The following is a 17,055-nucleotide window of genomic DNA, read 5'->3' as shown; positions in this document are numbered from 1 at the left end:
AATCGTGTTTATGATAGAAATCAATATATAATTTGAAAACATATTGGTAACAGCCCAATTTCCATTTTCTGCTTATGTTTTTTTACCCCTCCAATCCGTCCCACAATCCCAAGCAGAGCCCCTTTGGCCGTTTTTCTTGCTATACTCTTTGTTTCTCAGAGGAACTGTCCTCTGCTCTACATGAAGTGTGAGGTGTGGAACTGTTCCTCGTCTTCTTCCACGTAGACATGCACACATATGGATTTTTTTAATACTTCCTCCTGTTGCACCCTATTCAGTAGGTTCCTTCATTCTCTAAATTTCCTTCCCTGAAATCCAATAGTCATGTACTGCTTTATTCTGTGCTCCACCCTTTACCGATCTGAATCCAAGTAGCCTGTAATCATAGGTTCAAATTTCCTTATTATTCTTGTATTCCCAGCTGGTTCCTCTCTGTTGATAAGAAGTAGAGCTGTGTTGGATTCCCTGTCATAAAGCTGTTTTCTGATTTACCTGGGAACATCTTTGGTACCCATGCCTGGGTGTCTGTCACGCAACAGATGATACTTGGGTAGTTGCCATCCACCTAGACCATGGGTCTGAGTACTTCAAATTGGTCCAGGAATGTTTCATTGTCTGTTTCCTCCAGTCCTGGTGGTCTATAGCAGCTGTTCACTGCAGTTTCTTCTCTAACTGACATTAGCACTTGCTTATAGCACAGATATCTGTAATAAGAATGTCCCCCATGGATGCAATGTTGCTGTTTTCCTTTCCCTTGCTACTTTGTAATCCTGTTTTAGTACAGGATATCACATAATGTGCCTGTATAATGACCACCTAATTGGGGACCCTCAATGCTAAAAGAATAATCCTCCACTGCTTCTGAGCTACTTGAATAACTCCTTTAGCTGATAGCTTTAGTAGACTTTTAATCTCTTATATGAATCAGCCACTAGAGGGAGACAAAGTGACATATTACTAGTATGAGTTACACTAGCCAGCAATATCGTCAATTTATCCAGCTACACACTCAACCCAGCAGAAGAGTCTGTCCTATCTCGGGGACTCTCTTTTTGCCCCAGCACCCCCACGAACATGATACAGTTCTGCAGTGATCTGGAAGCCTACTTTCGCCGCCTCCGACTCAAAGAATACTTTCAAGATAACACTGAACACCGCACTGATACACAGATACCCTCCCACCAACAACACAGGAAGAAGAACTCCACATGGACTCCTCCTGAGGGTCGAAATGACAGTCTGGACCTATACATAGAATGCTTCCGCCGACGTGCACAGGCAGAAATTGTGGAAAAACAACATCGCTTGCCTCATAACCTAAGTCGTGCAGAACGCAATGCCATCCACAGCCTCAGAAACCACCCTGACATTATCATCAAAGAGGCTGATAAAGGAGGTGCTGTTGTCATCATGAACAGGTCTGACTACCAGAAGGAGGCTGCCAGACAACTCTCCAATACCAAATTCTACAGGACACTTTCCTCAGATCCCACTGAGGAATACACTAAGAAACTGCACCATCTACTCAGGACACTCCCTACACTAACACAGGAACAAATCAACGTACCCTTAGAGCCCCGACCGGGATTATTCTATCTACTACCCAAGATCCACAAACCTGGAAATCCTGGATGCCCCATCATCTTGGGCATTGGCACTCTCACTGAAGGACTGTCTGGATATGTGGACTCCCTACTCAGACCCTACGCCACCAGCACTCCCAGCTATCTCCGTGACACCACAGATTTCCTGAGAAAACTACAATGCATTGGTGACCTCCCAGAAAACACCATCCTAGCCACCATGGATGTAGAGGCTCTCTACACAAACATCCCACACACAGATGGAATACAAGCTGTCAGGAACAGTATCCCTGATGATGACACAGCACAACTTATTGCTGAGCTCTGCGACTTTATCCTCACGCACAATTATTTCAAATTTGGTGACAATATATACCTCCAGACCAGTGGCACCGCTATGGGTACCCGCATGGCCCCACAATATGCCAACATTTTTATGGCTGACCTGGAACAACGCTTCCTTAGCTCTCGTCCACTCACTCCCCTTCTCTACCTACGCTACATTGATGACATCTTCATCATCTGGACCCATGGGAAGGAGACCCTGGAAGAATTCCACCATGATTTCAACAGCTTCCACCCCACCATCAACCTCAGTCTGGACCAATCTACACGGGAGGTCCACTTCCTAGACACCACCGTACAAATAAGCGATGGCCACGTTAACACCACCCTATACCGAAAACCCACCGACCGCTATGCCTACCTTCATGCCTCCAGCTTCCACCCCGGACACACCACACGATCCATCGTCTACAGCCAAGCACTGAGGTACAATCGCATCTGCTCCAACCCCTCAGACAGAGACCAACACCTACAAGATCTTCACCAAGCATTCTCAAAACTATGATACCCACACAAGGAAATAAAGAAACAAATCAACAGAGCCAGACGTGTACCCAGAAGCCTCCTGCTACAAGACAGGCCCAAAAAAGAAACCAACAGAACTCCACTGGCCATCACCTACAGTCCTCAGCTTAAACCTCTCCAACGCATCATCAGTGGTCTACAACCCATCCTGGACAATGATCCCTCACTTTCACAGACCTTGGGAGGCAGGCCAGTCCTCGCCCACAGACAACCCGCCAACCATAAGCATATTCTCACCAGCAACCACGCACCGCACCATAACAACTCTAACTCAGGAACCAACCCATGCAACAAACCTCGATGCCAACTCTGCCCACATATCTACACCAGCAACACCATCACAGGACCTAACCAGATCAGCTACAACATCACCGGCTCATTCACCTGCACGTCCACCAATGTTATATATGCCATCATGTGCCAGCAATGCCCCTCTGCTATGTACATTGGCCAAACTGGACAGTCCCTACGCAAGAGGATAAATGGACACAAGTCAGATATCAGGAATGGCAATATACAAAAACCTGTAGGAGAACACTTCAACCGCCCTGGACACCCAATAGCAGATGTAAAGGTAGCCATCTTACAGCAAAAAAACTTCAGGACCAGACTCCAAAGAGAAACTGCTGAGCTCCAGTTAATTTGCAAATTTGACACCATCAGATCAGGATTAAACAAAGACTGTGAATGGCTATCCAACTACAGAAGCAGTTTCTCCTCCCTTGGTGTTCACACCTCAACTGCTAGCAGAGCACCTCACCCTCCCTGACTGAACTAACCTCGTTATCTCCATACTAATTTATACCTGCCTCTGGAGATTTCCATTTCTTGCATCTGAAGAAGTGAGGTTCTTACCCACTAAAGCTTATGCTCCCAATACTTCTGTTAGTCTTAAAGGTGCCACAGGACCCTCTGTTGCTTTTTACTAGCCTGTAGTGTCACTCATGGATTAATATTAATTATATCTGTACCTTCTTTTCCCCTTTTAATCTGTGAGCACTGAGCCCCATGTGTATGTATGTGATGTGACTACCAGTGGAAAGGTATTAGAACCATAAAGCAGCACAAATGTCATATTTCCTTTTATTTTTAATAGGCTGTGTCACAGGGCTGTGGTGTCACCCATTACAACTTGCTGAGTGACACAGCAAGATTTTCCTGGAGGAGAGAGAAATTGTGAGAGGTGAACAAGCTCATGTTTCATTCAAGAGAGGCCATTAGGCAATGGTACATAGACCTTGTGCTGGCTTGCTGTACGGAGGTGAATGCCCTTTACCCTCATGGCCTGTAATGGTAGCAGCAATGGCTAATGAAAAGGAATTAATATTGACCCCAGCCATAAATGCTGTTTGGTGAATTTGTGTATGGTTGTGGGAAATTTACACTTGCAGCCAGGACAGCAGTGTAGGAGAGAAGTGGACATCGCCAAGGGAAACGTTTTGTTCTACAAGAGGGTGGAAGCAGCTGCAGGGTTCCAGCACCATTCTATATGGAGAACAGACAGAACTGCTGTACTGACAGTGCTTCTTAGCTCCACCCTGGTGGGTTCTCCTTGCATGCTGAGCATGTGTGGAAGGCATGTGTGAGGTGCGTGGGGAGGGTCATCACATCAATGTTCTTAACACTACAACCCACTGAGCAGTGAAAAGGACACGCCAGCATGGCAGGATTACGTTGGCTGGTGAAAGCACGGCTGTGCATGAGGTGGCCTCCAGATAATGAAATTCCACTGGCAGGCAGCGTGTTCTGCAGGGTGTTGCTGCCAGTCCATTCCCCTCACTGCCTTTGTTTATTACAACCAAGTAAACGCCATCAAGAGCTCACAGCCTTTCCAAGGTGCGCTTCCTGAAGCATTTGTTTCTCATTTTGCTCATGTAAGTCCCCTTGCAGTATTTTATTTGCATTTTACATGGCACCTTGAAAAGGAGACTCAGTGAGGCCGCAGCATATTAGCAGCATTGCTCAGACCCTGTTGCAGTGGTAATCCCTGTAGACAGGGAAAGCTAATTTGAGAGGCTGCAGTGAGGGTGGGTTAAGTTTATAGGCACTGATTCATAGAAACCAGCTCAGGCAAAGACCTTTTGTCTGATAAACAAATCGCTCTGCATTAAGTTACAAACTCTGAGAGCTCTCCGGTCACCCAGCACATTTGGCAAGGCCGGGGGCGCAGCTGCATGCTCCTCCCGGTGTGACCACTGGTGCTGCTCTCCCACAATTAATGGGAGAGCTTACACCTGGAGCTCATTAGCAGCCCTTTTAAGCAGCTCTGATGAATGTGAGTCCTAAGCCAGAGACAGACCAACAATCAAGCCTGCCCACTCAGTGAGGTCTCATCAGCAGCTCGTTGTATTTGGCTTATCTTGTCTTCTCCCAGGTGTCCTCTGGTGGATGTTTCATCTTCCAGATGGCCTGGACCTGGAAGAATCTTTATGTTTTAATTTCTGTTCAAAGCTTTCTCTGGCCCTCGCCTCCGTCCCTTCCCCAGATAACAACATGACAGGCTGACTGCAATGCCTGCATCCCCTTTCTCACCATTCCCTGGCCGTGCCAGATTTGACTTATCAAGCTTCGCTTTCATGTGATAATTTTAAAAAAATCCCCCAGCAGCCATTTTCTATCATTTATGTAAATTTTCCTTCAGCCTCTTCAGCAAGTTTCTGTTGTTAACTCCTGGGCAGACAGTAAATCAGTCTGAAGGATGCGTAGCCCATGAACTCCACTTTACCCGCTTGTGTTGCCTTTGCATTATATCTTGTCCTGTGACTCCAGTACCTGGTAATAAATCTCCTCTCCATGCCTTGCTCTTGTACTGCAGGTCTGTACAACTCCATGGATAGCTGGATGATTGTCCCCAACATCAAACAGAACCACTACACCGTGCACGGGCTCCAGAGTGGCACCAGATATATCTTCCTTGTCAAGGCCATAAACCAAGCTGGCAGCCGGAACAGCGAACCTGCCAGGCTCAAGACAAACAGTATGTGCCAGGGCTTTTTTTTTCAGGTTGGGTGGGAAGTAGAAAAGCAGCTTTATCAATCTTGGAGTTTAAAAGGATATTGCTGAAATTTTCTTTAACTCTTTAATTGCTGGGGCTTATAACCATCCTTTGGAAACTTGACATCTTTGTTGTTTCCTTGCTTGACTTGTTTTTTCTTCCCATCATGCTCACAAAGGCCAGATTGCATGTGAGCCCTGGGCATTGCATGCTAGCTGGTGTCTCTAGGGTTGCCTCAGAATGCTAAGCTGTGTCCATGTTGCTTGTTGGGTAGGGTTTGTTATTGTAGGGTTATTCATGAGCTCCTTTATGCAAACACGTCTGTCTCTACTGTTCCCTCGTCCCCAGTCCCTTCCCCTCCATTCAGCTGTTGCATACTGTCTAAATCCTAGGCTCTGGGGCAGGGACTGTTTGGGCAAATGTTCAGGTCAGTTCATATCCACTCTGAATCCACTTCTCCAAATCATATCCAGAAATCTGGCTTGGTCAAGAAGCGAAAGTAGCAGAAATCTGGTTGCACAACCTGTTCTTAATAAGCATTCCACATTTTTGGTGCTTAATAAAGTCAAACCTCTTGAAATTGACCTCTCACGTACTTCTGAGCACTGAGCTTGGTGTCTACTTGTTTGTTAAGAGAGGGTCACTCGTGTGAACTAGACAGCTCACTGGCTTATTATTGTGGGGTTATTTGGGAGGACTGTGAGGCATGTGCTAGTTTGTTATCATAGGGTTATTAGGACAAGAAACCTGAAAAGCATCTATATGGAAAATGTCATGGGCTTTGCCAACAAACATGAGAAAAAAGTTAGTTCAGACTTTGGTTCTCCCAATCTAAATTCCCTCAGAGGGGAGGGAAAGAGTTAAAGACATTCTAAAAATGGGAGCGGGATCAGACAACAGGCTCATTGACTTCAAAGGGAACAGGATTGGATCCACTCTGGCCATGGAGTAGAACATGATATGTGGAGGATTTATACCTCATTTCCCGTTAGCTCAGTAACACATCTGGGATGATTATTTCCCTCTTAGTGATGATTTGTAATACAAAAAAAAAGGTAAAAATATCGGAATGGGCAGTCGGTATCCAAAGTAGTTGCAAGTGGCTTGTCTCTTGGCTTTTGTCCAGCAGTGGCCATGTCTTGTTGATGATTATAAGATTCCTCTGTCTGGTCCTGACGTGCCCAGAGTTCTTTTTTGTTCCCTTTTCTTGATGTTTCAATCATGTCTGAATTCTGCACTTGAGTAGGCTTTTGAAATGATTTATTGCTTCTACCGCCTCAATCTTTTCATGAAACTGTGGCAACTTTAAATACAATTAAATTAAATAAAGTCCATACATTGGAGAGAATGGATAGAAGCTGATGAAAAACAAACTCCAATCTAATTCTCTTTTGTTTATTAAAAATGTATCCCTCCCTCCAATGCTGTTTAAAAGCACACTCCCTGCTTTGAAATACACTTAAGATGGAAATAAGAAATTGGTGACTTGACAGGCCAAGAGCTGATATGACAAACCTACTCAGAAGAAAGGAAAATAGGTTAGTTTCAGTAGCTCCCTGGGGAGGTTGCAACTTGTTATTTTATTCAGTGTCAGTCATCAGAGATATTAGCGCGCTGCTAAGTGTGGTGCTTTACAGACTAACCTGATTTACTGAAATATATACGGGATCAGATTTTTAATTCTGATTGTTCACTGTCTCTAGCAGCTTCCTAATTTGTCAAACTGTAAAGCAGGAATTGCATAAAGTGCTATAAGAAGTGCTCAACATTACTGATATGCATATTACAAAATGAATCTCTAACATTGGGATTGTATGATCATTTAAATAATCATTGCATCCCCAACCCAGCAGAAGGATAAGAGAACAGCTAAATTAACATTAAAACATTATTTGCATATGTTGTTACAATATCTGTATGGAGCCAACCTTATCCTCAGTGTCACCTTGAGACTTCAACTGTAACTACCTGTTTCCACATGTTCAAAACTTGAACGTCTCCCTGTTGGTTAACAGTGCTTGATGTCCGTCAGTCCCAATTTTTGGAAAGTTTGAGCAAACTGTGTCTACCTCATTTTGAGTAAGTTCAGGATGATGATTTAATGAAAGCGCTGCCGCTTGAGAGCCAGGTTACGTCTGCTGAGAGGCGGGAGAGCCTAAGCACCTCATTAGCACGATGAGGATTGCACATGTCTCTTCAGACAGTCTGTGCTCCTCTCTACCCCTCATTACTCTGCATCCTTGAGAGCAAGGCAACAGGCATTCGGGGGACTTTGAACTTCCCTGTGCGAGTGCCGGACTGCCCCTAGCATGGAACTTGATTTGCAGCCACGTTCGGTCTCCCCTGGAGTGCAGCAGTCACCCTTCAATCCCCCTCTAATTCCCTCTTCTTGTATGTTAATCTCTGCTCCGGTCCTTATATCCGCGGACACAGGGAAAAGAGTGGACTGAGTTCTCTTCTAGCGGCTGCTAGTTGAGCACTGAGAGGCGAGGATCCCACCAGCCTGGTGTACAGATCTAGAGAAGAAAGAGCAACATATTAACCATGGAAAATGTATTCTGATAGGCAGGGCTGGGAGCGCTGCCTGCCATGAAGGTTGCTCGACACTTCTCGTTATAAGACCCTCTTTTCAGCTGCTTTTAACTTTGCCAAGCTTTGACCATTTGGGTTGAAATTTCTCATGTCATGTGTCTGGCTCAGGCTGAATTTTTTTTTTCCTTTTATGAAATATTTCACCGAAAAAGTCCAGCATTTCCGAGAGGGAGGCTGGGGGGAAATAAGTTGTTTTGCCCATGTGAAAACATTCTGGCAGCCTTTCCCTGGAGATGTCTAGGCTTTGGAGCAGGGACTTACCATTTGATAGGAGTAGCCTTTGTGTCAGGGCTGTGCTTTTTGATGTTCCCTGTGAAAATCCACCCAAATGTGGTCTGACAGACCCAGACCAGTGGGAGTCTGGTATAGGGCAAATATACTGGTCACTGGATGAGTAGTTTTCTGTTCCCTGAGTGACCAGAGAAGGGGCTGCCAGGGCCGGCTCTAGGCACCAGCAAAACAAGCTGGTGCTTGGGGCGGCACATTTTTAGGGGCGGCATGGCCGGCGCCAGAATGCCGCCCCTAAAAATGTGCGCCGGCTGCCCTAGCTCACCTTCGCTGCTGCTCGAACGCCGCTACTCGCCCTCCCTCCCAGGCTCTCAAGCCTGGGAGGGAGGGGGAGAAGCGGCGCCCGCGCCGCGGCCACTCGGAGTCTCCCCCTCCCTCCCAGGCTCTCAAACCTGGGAGGGAGGGGGAGATCCCGAGCGGCCGCGGCGCGCAAAACAGTTGTTTCGCGCGCCGCTGCTCCCCCTCCCTCCCAGGCTTGAGAGCCTGGGGGGAGGAGGCAGGGCTGGGGATTTGGGGAAGGGGCGGAGTTGAGGCGGGGCCGGGGGTGGGGGTAATTAAAAAACGGGGGGGGCGGCCAAAATTGTTTTTGCTTTGGGCGGCAAAAATCCTAGAGCCGGCCCTGGGGGCTGCACTAGAGTAATCAGGAACCTGCTAGAACCAGTTAAGGCAGGCAGGCTAATTAGGACACCTGGAGCCAATTAAGAAGAAGCTGCTAGAATCAATTAAGGCAGGCTAATCAGGGCACCTGGGTTTTAAAAGGAGCTCACTTCAGTTTGTGGTGCGAGTGTGAGGAGCTGGGAGCAAGAGGCACAAGGAGCTGAGAGTGAGAGGGTGTGCTGCTGGAGGACTGAGGAGTACAAGCGTTATCAGACACCAGGAGGAAGGTCCTGTGGTGTGAATAAGGAAGGTGTTTGGAGGAGGCCATGGGGAAGTAGCCCAGAGAGTTGTAGCTGTCTTGCAGCTGTTACAGGAGGCACTATAGACAGCTGCAGTCCACAGTGCCCTGTGCTGGAACCCGGATTAGAGGGTGGGCCCGGGTTCCCCCCAAAACCTCTCAATTGACCTGGACTGTGGGTTCTTCCAGAGGGGAAGGTCTCTTGGCTGTTGCACCAACCCACATGGTGAATCTCTGAGGCAAGAAAATCCGCCAATAAGCGCAGGACCCACCAAGATAGAGGAGGAACTTTGTCACAGTGGCCATACTGTAAGCCTTTGAAAAATCTCAGGTCATACCTGCTTAGTAGAGACTTCAGTTTTAGCAGGTAAAATCTCCAAAGATTGCTTCCACACTGGGCATGCTTGGGCCTCTCACAGCTCCCAGGGCTGACCAGACTGCATGTACACCATGCCCATGGAGCCAATGAGCATATTCCAGCCCTGGGCTACAGGAGCAATGCTGGACTTTCCCTTTGATGGCTGCTCCCAGCTGCCTTGGGCTGGGGTGGAGCTGGGCTGGAACTGAAGAGCTGGAAGCCTGTCTTTCCTGTGCTCTCAGTAACCCTCCTATTGGAGTTCAGGCAGGAAACAATCTGATTTGAGTGCTCAGAGGGCAGGGCAAAAGCTGGACTGGGGCAGGGAAAGGAATAGTTTGGGACAAGCAATCTAATGGGATTGGAACTGGAGGCAGGGGGAGGAGAGAAACTGTGACTGGGAATTGGAGGCTGAGAGATTGAACCTGAGTGTGGGGAGGGAGGAACGTGGGACTGGGCTCATGGTTAAAGCAGTTGAATGCAGCCCTGGAGAATTGGATTTTATCCTTGCCTGTGCCACAGAGCTCCTGTGTGATGCTTGGTGAGTCACTTAAACTGGTCACTGTTTGTTCTTAATTTTCTGAGTGTCCAACTTGAGACCCTGGTGTCTGATTGTATTAGTGCTGAGCGCTCAGAGCTGCAACTGGGGTCAATAGTAGCTGTGCTTTGAACATAAAGTTTTACATGTGCTATGAAAAATCAGATCCAAGGTGTCTCGGATTGGGTACCCAAAATGAGTACTTTAATCTTTCTGCCTCCGTACCTCCTCTGTAAAATGGAGATCTTGTTGTGAAAATAAATTGATGTTGGTGAAGCACTCAGAGAGCGTCATGATGAGCGCCTCAGAAAAGCTCAGGAGGAAATGAATGATTCTGCCCTCACAGCAGGGTTTGAATAGTGTGCAGTAAATAAGGTAGGAGGCACACACTGAACAACGAGAAGAAAACAAAATATTGAATAGCTGCTAATTAAGTGAATGAAGCAAGGGTCCTGTGGAAAAAAAAATAGTATGTGATCATGTAAGACTGTGTTATAATGTATGAGCACAAAGGGGCTGAATTAAGGTTGCACAGGCGACCTTAATTGTGTCATTTCCCAACTTTTCAGTGATTGACTTTGCAACCTTAGTAATGTCCTTTTAACATAGTTTTTCTGTGTTTTTATTTTTATATAACAATATATAGTTACAAATAAATAAACTCCACTATGTTGCAGCATGGCTGCCATTTCCTGAGCATGCAGAGAATGAACAATGCCCTGTGAAGGAACCTGTCTCTTTAAGGTTCTCCTGTGGGTATTAATAGGCCTATTTGCTGCACACTACAAACAAATGTATTGTTCTTTGTGTATGAGGATCCTACCACTTTGTACTGGGTTTGTAGTGGTTTGCTCTTGGTTATTTCTCCTTCCTGTATTTGTCAGTGTAGAACCCTGTGTGCAGCAATTTATTATAGTCCTTCAAAACAGCCAATTATAACAGAGCGCATACTTCACAAATGATGTCACTTCAGAAAAATGTCAACAGTTGTACAAGAAAAGAATGACCAGTTAACCTATTTCGGATTCTACTCTCTGCTTCTGAAGTAGTGTTTTGAGAGATTCCACCATAGACTTAAGGCCTGTGGCAAGACAGATATTAACTCCCAGAATGCAACAGTGTCAGTGCTCCCACTGAATCCTCATTTCTTAACTGGTCGGAACGTAAAACCAACTAGCGTGGAGGGTCTATTTTGGTTTTAAGACAGGGTGAAAAGCCGATGTTTCCGAAGTAAGTACATGCCCTTGGTCTCATTAAGTGTCCCAAAGTGCGCCGGGCTCCTCACAGAATACAGAGAAAGCCACGGCTCCTGTACTGAAGGGAATAGAGGGAAGATGGCTTTTATTGGTGGAGTTTTGTCCAGTGCTTTAAATGCTCAGCCCTCTACTGACTCATGCTGATACGTTTCCACCTGTTGACATTTATGCATCACTTTGTAATGTCTGATGAGCTCCGGGCTATGATAATGTGTGTCCCATGGGCTGGTTTTCTGTAAGTCACAAGAAGTGGAAATTATCATAACATTATTTGGAAAATGGAAATTAATAGTACAGCTAGACGGGCCCCAGGTTCTGCTCTTAGTCCAGATTAAGGGTTTGTCTTGCTGGGGAGGTGATTCCTGAATAAGGCAGGGTGTGAATTTAAAGTACTATAGCTTTTGCAGAATAAGAATGTCCACACAAGGAGTTATCCCAGAATAGCTATTCCAGTCACCTTCCCTGTGTAGACAAGCTCTAACCTCTTTGATGTCGATGTTCTGGACTTACACTGCTGTAACTGAGAGCAGAAGCTGACATCTGGTTAGGAGCTGAAGGAATCAGACCCACTTTCCATTGTTTGTCTCGTAATGCATTATGATGATGGAGTACACAGAGAAATGCCTTCACTTCAGCAAAGAAATGTGACAGGTGATTCTAAGGCCATTGCCCCATTTAGCAGGTGTTTCCCTCTGGGCTATCTGTTGATTTTAGGAACAGTTGGAAGTGTGTATCCTGCACACCCTCATAGGTTGGGTCTATGGCAGTGGTTCCAGTTTGGATTTAAAGTGGTGGCATGTTAGGCAGGGGCTAGTCTGAGTTTCGGGTCTTTGTTTGGTGTGGGTTCACATTAAGGGCTGAGATTTATCTGCATTTGGGACAAGGGCATTGGCTGGTCCAGTTTTCAGACTCCAAGAAACTATTCTAACTAACAATAAAATGTTAAGGAATGGCCCCCGTCTCTTCTGTGAGGATCCCAGTACCACCACACACAGGATACACCTTTTCACACTCGCCTGCCACACACATGACATGCCATCCACAGCCTCAGAAACCACCCTGACATTATCATCAAAGAGGCTGATAAAGGAGGTGCTGTTGTCATCATGAACAGGTCTGACTACCAAAAGGAGGCTGCCAGACAACTCTCCAATACCAAATTCTACAGGACACTTCCCTCAGATCCCACTGAGGAATACACTAAGAAACTGCACCGTCTACTCAGGACACTCCCTACACTAATACAGGAACAAATCAACATACCCTTAGCCCTGACCGGGGTTATTCTATCTACTACCCAAGATCCACAAACCCGGAAATCCTGGACGCCCCATCATCTCGGGCATTGGCACCCTCACTGAAGGACTGTCTGGATATGTGGACTCCCTACTCAAACCCTACGCCACCAGCACTCCCAGCTATCTCCGTGACACCACTGATTTCCTGAGAAAACTACAATGCATTGGTGACCTTCCAGAAAACACCATCCTAGCCACCATGGATGTAGAGGCTCTCTACACAAACATCCCACACACAGATGGAATACAAGCTGTCAGGAACAGTATACCTGATGATGCCACAGCGCAACCGGTTGCTGAGCTCTGTGACTTTATCCTCACACACAACTATTTCAAATTTGATGACAATATATACCTCCAGACCAGTGGCACTGCTATGGGCACCTGCATGGCCCCAGAATATGCCAACATTTTTATGGCTGACCTGGAACAGCGCTTCCTCAGCTCTCGTCCACTCATGCCCCTTCTCTACCTACGCTACATTGATGACATCTTCATCATCTGGACCCATGGGAAGGAGACTCTGGAAAAATTTCACCACGATTTCAACAGCTTCCACCCCACCATCAACCTCAGTCTGGACCAATCTACACAGGAGGTCCACTTCCTAGACACCACGGTGCAAATAAGTGACGGTCACGTTAACACCACCCTATACCGAAAACCCACCGACCGTTATGCCTACCTTCATGCCTCCAGCTTCCATCCCGGACACACCACACGATTCATTGTCTACAGCCAAGCACTGAGATACAACCATATCTGCTCCAACCCCTCAGACAGAGACCAACACCTACAAAATCTTCACCAAGCATTCTCAAAACTACGATACCCGCATGAGGAAATAAGGAAACAGATCAACAGAGCCAGACGTGTACCCAGAAGCCTCCTACTGCAAGACAAGCCCAAGAAAGAAACCAACAGAACTCCACTGGCTATCACATACAGTCCCCAGCTAAAACCTCTCCAATGTATCATCAGTGATCTACAACCCATCCTGGACAACGATCCCTCACTTTCACAGCCTTGGGTGGCAGGCCAGTCCTCGCCCACAGACAACTCGCCAACCTGAAGCATATTCTCATCAGTAACCACACACCGCACCATAGTAACTCTAACTCAGGAACCAATCCATGCAACAAACCTCAATGCCAACTCTGCCCACATATCTACACCAGCGACACCATCACAGGACCTAACCAGATCAGCCACACCATCACCGGTTCATTCACCTGCACGTCCACCAATGTAATATACGCCATCATATGCCAGCAATGCCCCTCTATGTACATCGGCCAAACTGGACAGTCCCTACGTAAAAGGATAAATGGACACAAATCAGATATTAGGAATGGCAATATACAAAAACCTGTAGGAGAATACTTCAACCTCCCTGGACACACAATAGCAGATTTAAAGGTAGCCATTCTGTAGCAAAAAAACTTCAGGACCAGACTTCAAAGAGAAACTGCTGAGCTTCAGTTCATCTGCAAATTTGACACCATCAGCTCAGGATTAAACAAAGACTGAATGGCTAGCCAACTACAAAAGCAGTTTCTCCTCCCTTGGTGTTCACACCTCAACTGCTAAAAGAGGGCCTCATCCTCCCTGATTGAACTAACCTCGTTATCTCTAGCCTTACTCACTCTTGCTTGCATATTTATACCTGCCCCTGGAAATTTCCACTACCTGCATCCGAAGAAGTGGGTATTCACCCACGAAAGCTCATGCTCCTATACGTCTGTTAGTCTATAAGATGTCACTCTTTGCTGCTTTTACACATGACATAAACCACCTTTAGCACCATCCTTCTCCAGCTACTATACTCTGGGCAAACCAGTTGATCATCTACTGTAAGAGCAATTCAGCTGCTGTCATGTATTATTCAATAATTTTTAAACCTGTTTGAAAAATTCAAGTTGGGAACATCTGAAAGTTTGATCTCATCCTTGGGGGAGTTGATTCACCATGGGTTCTGCAGCTCTGCTGGGTGAGCACCAGCTCTCTAAGATCTTTCTGTTAGCATCCAGCTCCTCAGAACATATGTGTGTTATGTAGCAAGCAATCCCTAAACAAGAAAATCCACAGGGAGTCTGTTTGGAGATTTGTATGTTTTGATAGTTTTATTGTGTTTCTGTTATTCAGCGGATCCATTGCAATCTAGCTGCTTTCCCTTCTCCAAGACAGTATCAGAGAAGAGGAAGATAATCACCAGTTTTCATGCCCACTCTCAATCCTGTTCTCTGCTTTGCAGCCTTCATTCACCGGTTAGTTTTCTGACTGCATAGCAGACAGTTGTGGGCTTGCATACCATACTGAGGGGTCTGGTCTTGCTTGCTTTTTTCTCCTGCACCCTCAGAGGCATAGTGCACCCAAGTGTTGCAGCCATTTATTTTGGTCTTACGCTGGTCTGTTCAGGCTTCTCAGTGTCATGCTAAGGGATTTTAGCGTCTTTCTCTGGGCCAGGTATAAGGATGTAAATTGACAGAGAGAGGCATCATCTAGGGTGACCAGATGTCCCGATTTTATAGGGACAGTCCTGATTTTTCTTATATAGGCTTCTATTACCCCCTACCCCCGTCCTGATTTTTCACATTTGCTGTCTGGTCACCCTAGCATCATCAGCCAGGCTTTGCATCCTGGTTACTTCTGCATAATCAGAATCGTTGACTTCTTAGCTGACTGACTAGGACTGGAACATTGTTGGTTCTGCTCTCCAGTTGAAGTAGGCAAGAAAAAGCACTGCAAAGAAAGGTCTCAGGTGTGTGCTGCTTGCGGCATGTTACCCTGGGATTATTTGCTTGGTTTGCATTTCAGCCATGCAGACCGCAATGGGTGTCTGCTCCAGCGCCAGAGATTGAGTCCTTCCTAGACGTAGGAGTCCCAGATCCTCCCTGGGCAATGTTGTATTGAAAGCCAAGCCCAGATCAGGGTTTCAGTTTCTCACCATCCCTTCTCTCTAGGACATAAATCCAGGTGACCTCAGGAGGGTTTCTGTCCCAATTCCAAACTACCCCAGGGGGTCTGTGTTCCTCTCCTGAAGAAGTGCCATGGGACCAAGACTCCTGGAGGCTTTAGTCTTGCCTCCTTTGCTGTTCCCCAAGACGTAGAGGGCAGGGCCATCTGAAGGTGGGGGAGGATACGCTGCACCCCCCCCCCCCAAGGGGAGGTAGGCTCCCATGGTGCTGTGCCCACATGCAGTCCTGCACTTTCTGTTCAGTCTGGCTCTCTGTGCCTTCAAAGAAATTCAAGCTTCATTTCCATGCTGATAGCTAGGGAGGAGAGTGACAGAGCCATAAAACCTAACACAATGCCTCTTCCCAGCAAAATGGCAGAGGCTTAATGAAGAGAGTCGCCGTTTACTCATTCTCTGTTGGAATCAATAGGGCTAGAACAAAGAATGAATCAATAGGGCTAGAACAATTGAGTGAATAAGTGCTCTTTCAGTGCTGGTTCTGCAGATGAACGGAAGGAGCCAAATGAAGATACAGTCTGAGAGCTTTGTAAAATGCAGAGCCTTGGCATGTTTGCATAATAAGGTGCTTTACAAATGAGGCCACATTGTGCAGAACTCTGGCATGCATCTCCAAAAGCCTCTACTAGTATGTACCAGTAGAGCTGGGACCTGTGGCAATTGCTCAGCATATCCACAGGTTTGGTTCCCAGACCTAAAATCTACAGAAGAGGCATAAATAGGAGAGGGAGATTGCCTGGGGCTCCCAGTCCATCTCCATAGCTTCTACCAAGCCCACCAGCCTAACTGGGCCAACCAGTAGCCTGTTGTTAACCCTTCCTACTTGATGGGCTTTCAGAAATAGATACTTCTTCATCTCTAACATAAATATCTCTTCAGCTTCAGTTCCTTGTAAAGAGACAGCATGCAGTTCCTATTGATGGGGGGGATTTGCTAGACATCTCTGGCAATCTGATCTCCAATGCCCTAAGGAGTATGTGACTATGGCATGTTGGCATTGTCCAGTGTTGGTTGTACAGACCAGGAGGCGGGTACCATTTGGACTTACCTCTGCTGGCATGACAAGTGGGATAGCAGATCCTGCTGAGCATAATTGTAAATTACTCCCCTGCCAGAGTGCTGAGAAGGAAAGGACAGCTTACACTGACTGGCCCATTAACTATCTTTGTCTCACTGACAAAGTACTGCTTAGGTAAACGGAAAAACACATCTCCTGGTCTAAATATTAATGCCCAACCACAATGGAACTGAAACACATGCAATTAAACTGCAGGGAGGTGAAGCAGAGTGAGAAATTATCTGTAGAGAATGACAAAGAAATATTTCTTTAAAAGACAAAAGCAGTTTCAAAGTGTCATATTTTCAAGGAGCTTTGATTTAGGTGGAGACATAGAACACGTTGGGGCCAGTG

The 17,055-nt window shown here is 46.4% G+C and overlaps 1 protein-coding gene across 2 annotated transcripts in view; it reads left to right on the top strand.

The window, feature by feature from the left end:
• The window catches only part of MID2 (midline 2), a 318,111-nt gene that overhangs the window by 260,808 nt on the left and 40,248 nt on the right, over window positions 1-17,055 (top strand). For both annotated transcript variants that reach the window (XM_065410886.1, XM_065410885.1), the window contains exon 7: window positions 5,269-5,430. In XM_065410886.1, coding sequence (XP_065266958.1) covers window positions 5,269-5,430 — 162 coding nt within the window. The remainder of the gene's footprint in view (window positions 1-5,268; window positions 5,431-17,055) is intronic.

This window comes from Emys orbicularis, chromosome 9 (assembly GCF_028017835.1).
Source record: "Emys orbicularis isolate rEmyOrb1 chromosome 9, rEmyOrb1.hap1, whole genome shotgun sequence".
NCBI lineage: Eukaryota > Metazoa > Chordata > Testudines > Emydidae > Emys > Emys orbicularis.
Note: the sequence above shows the minus strand (reverse complement) of the source record. Positions and strands in the feature narration are given on the sequence as shown.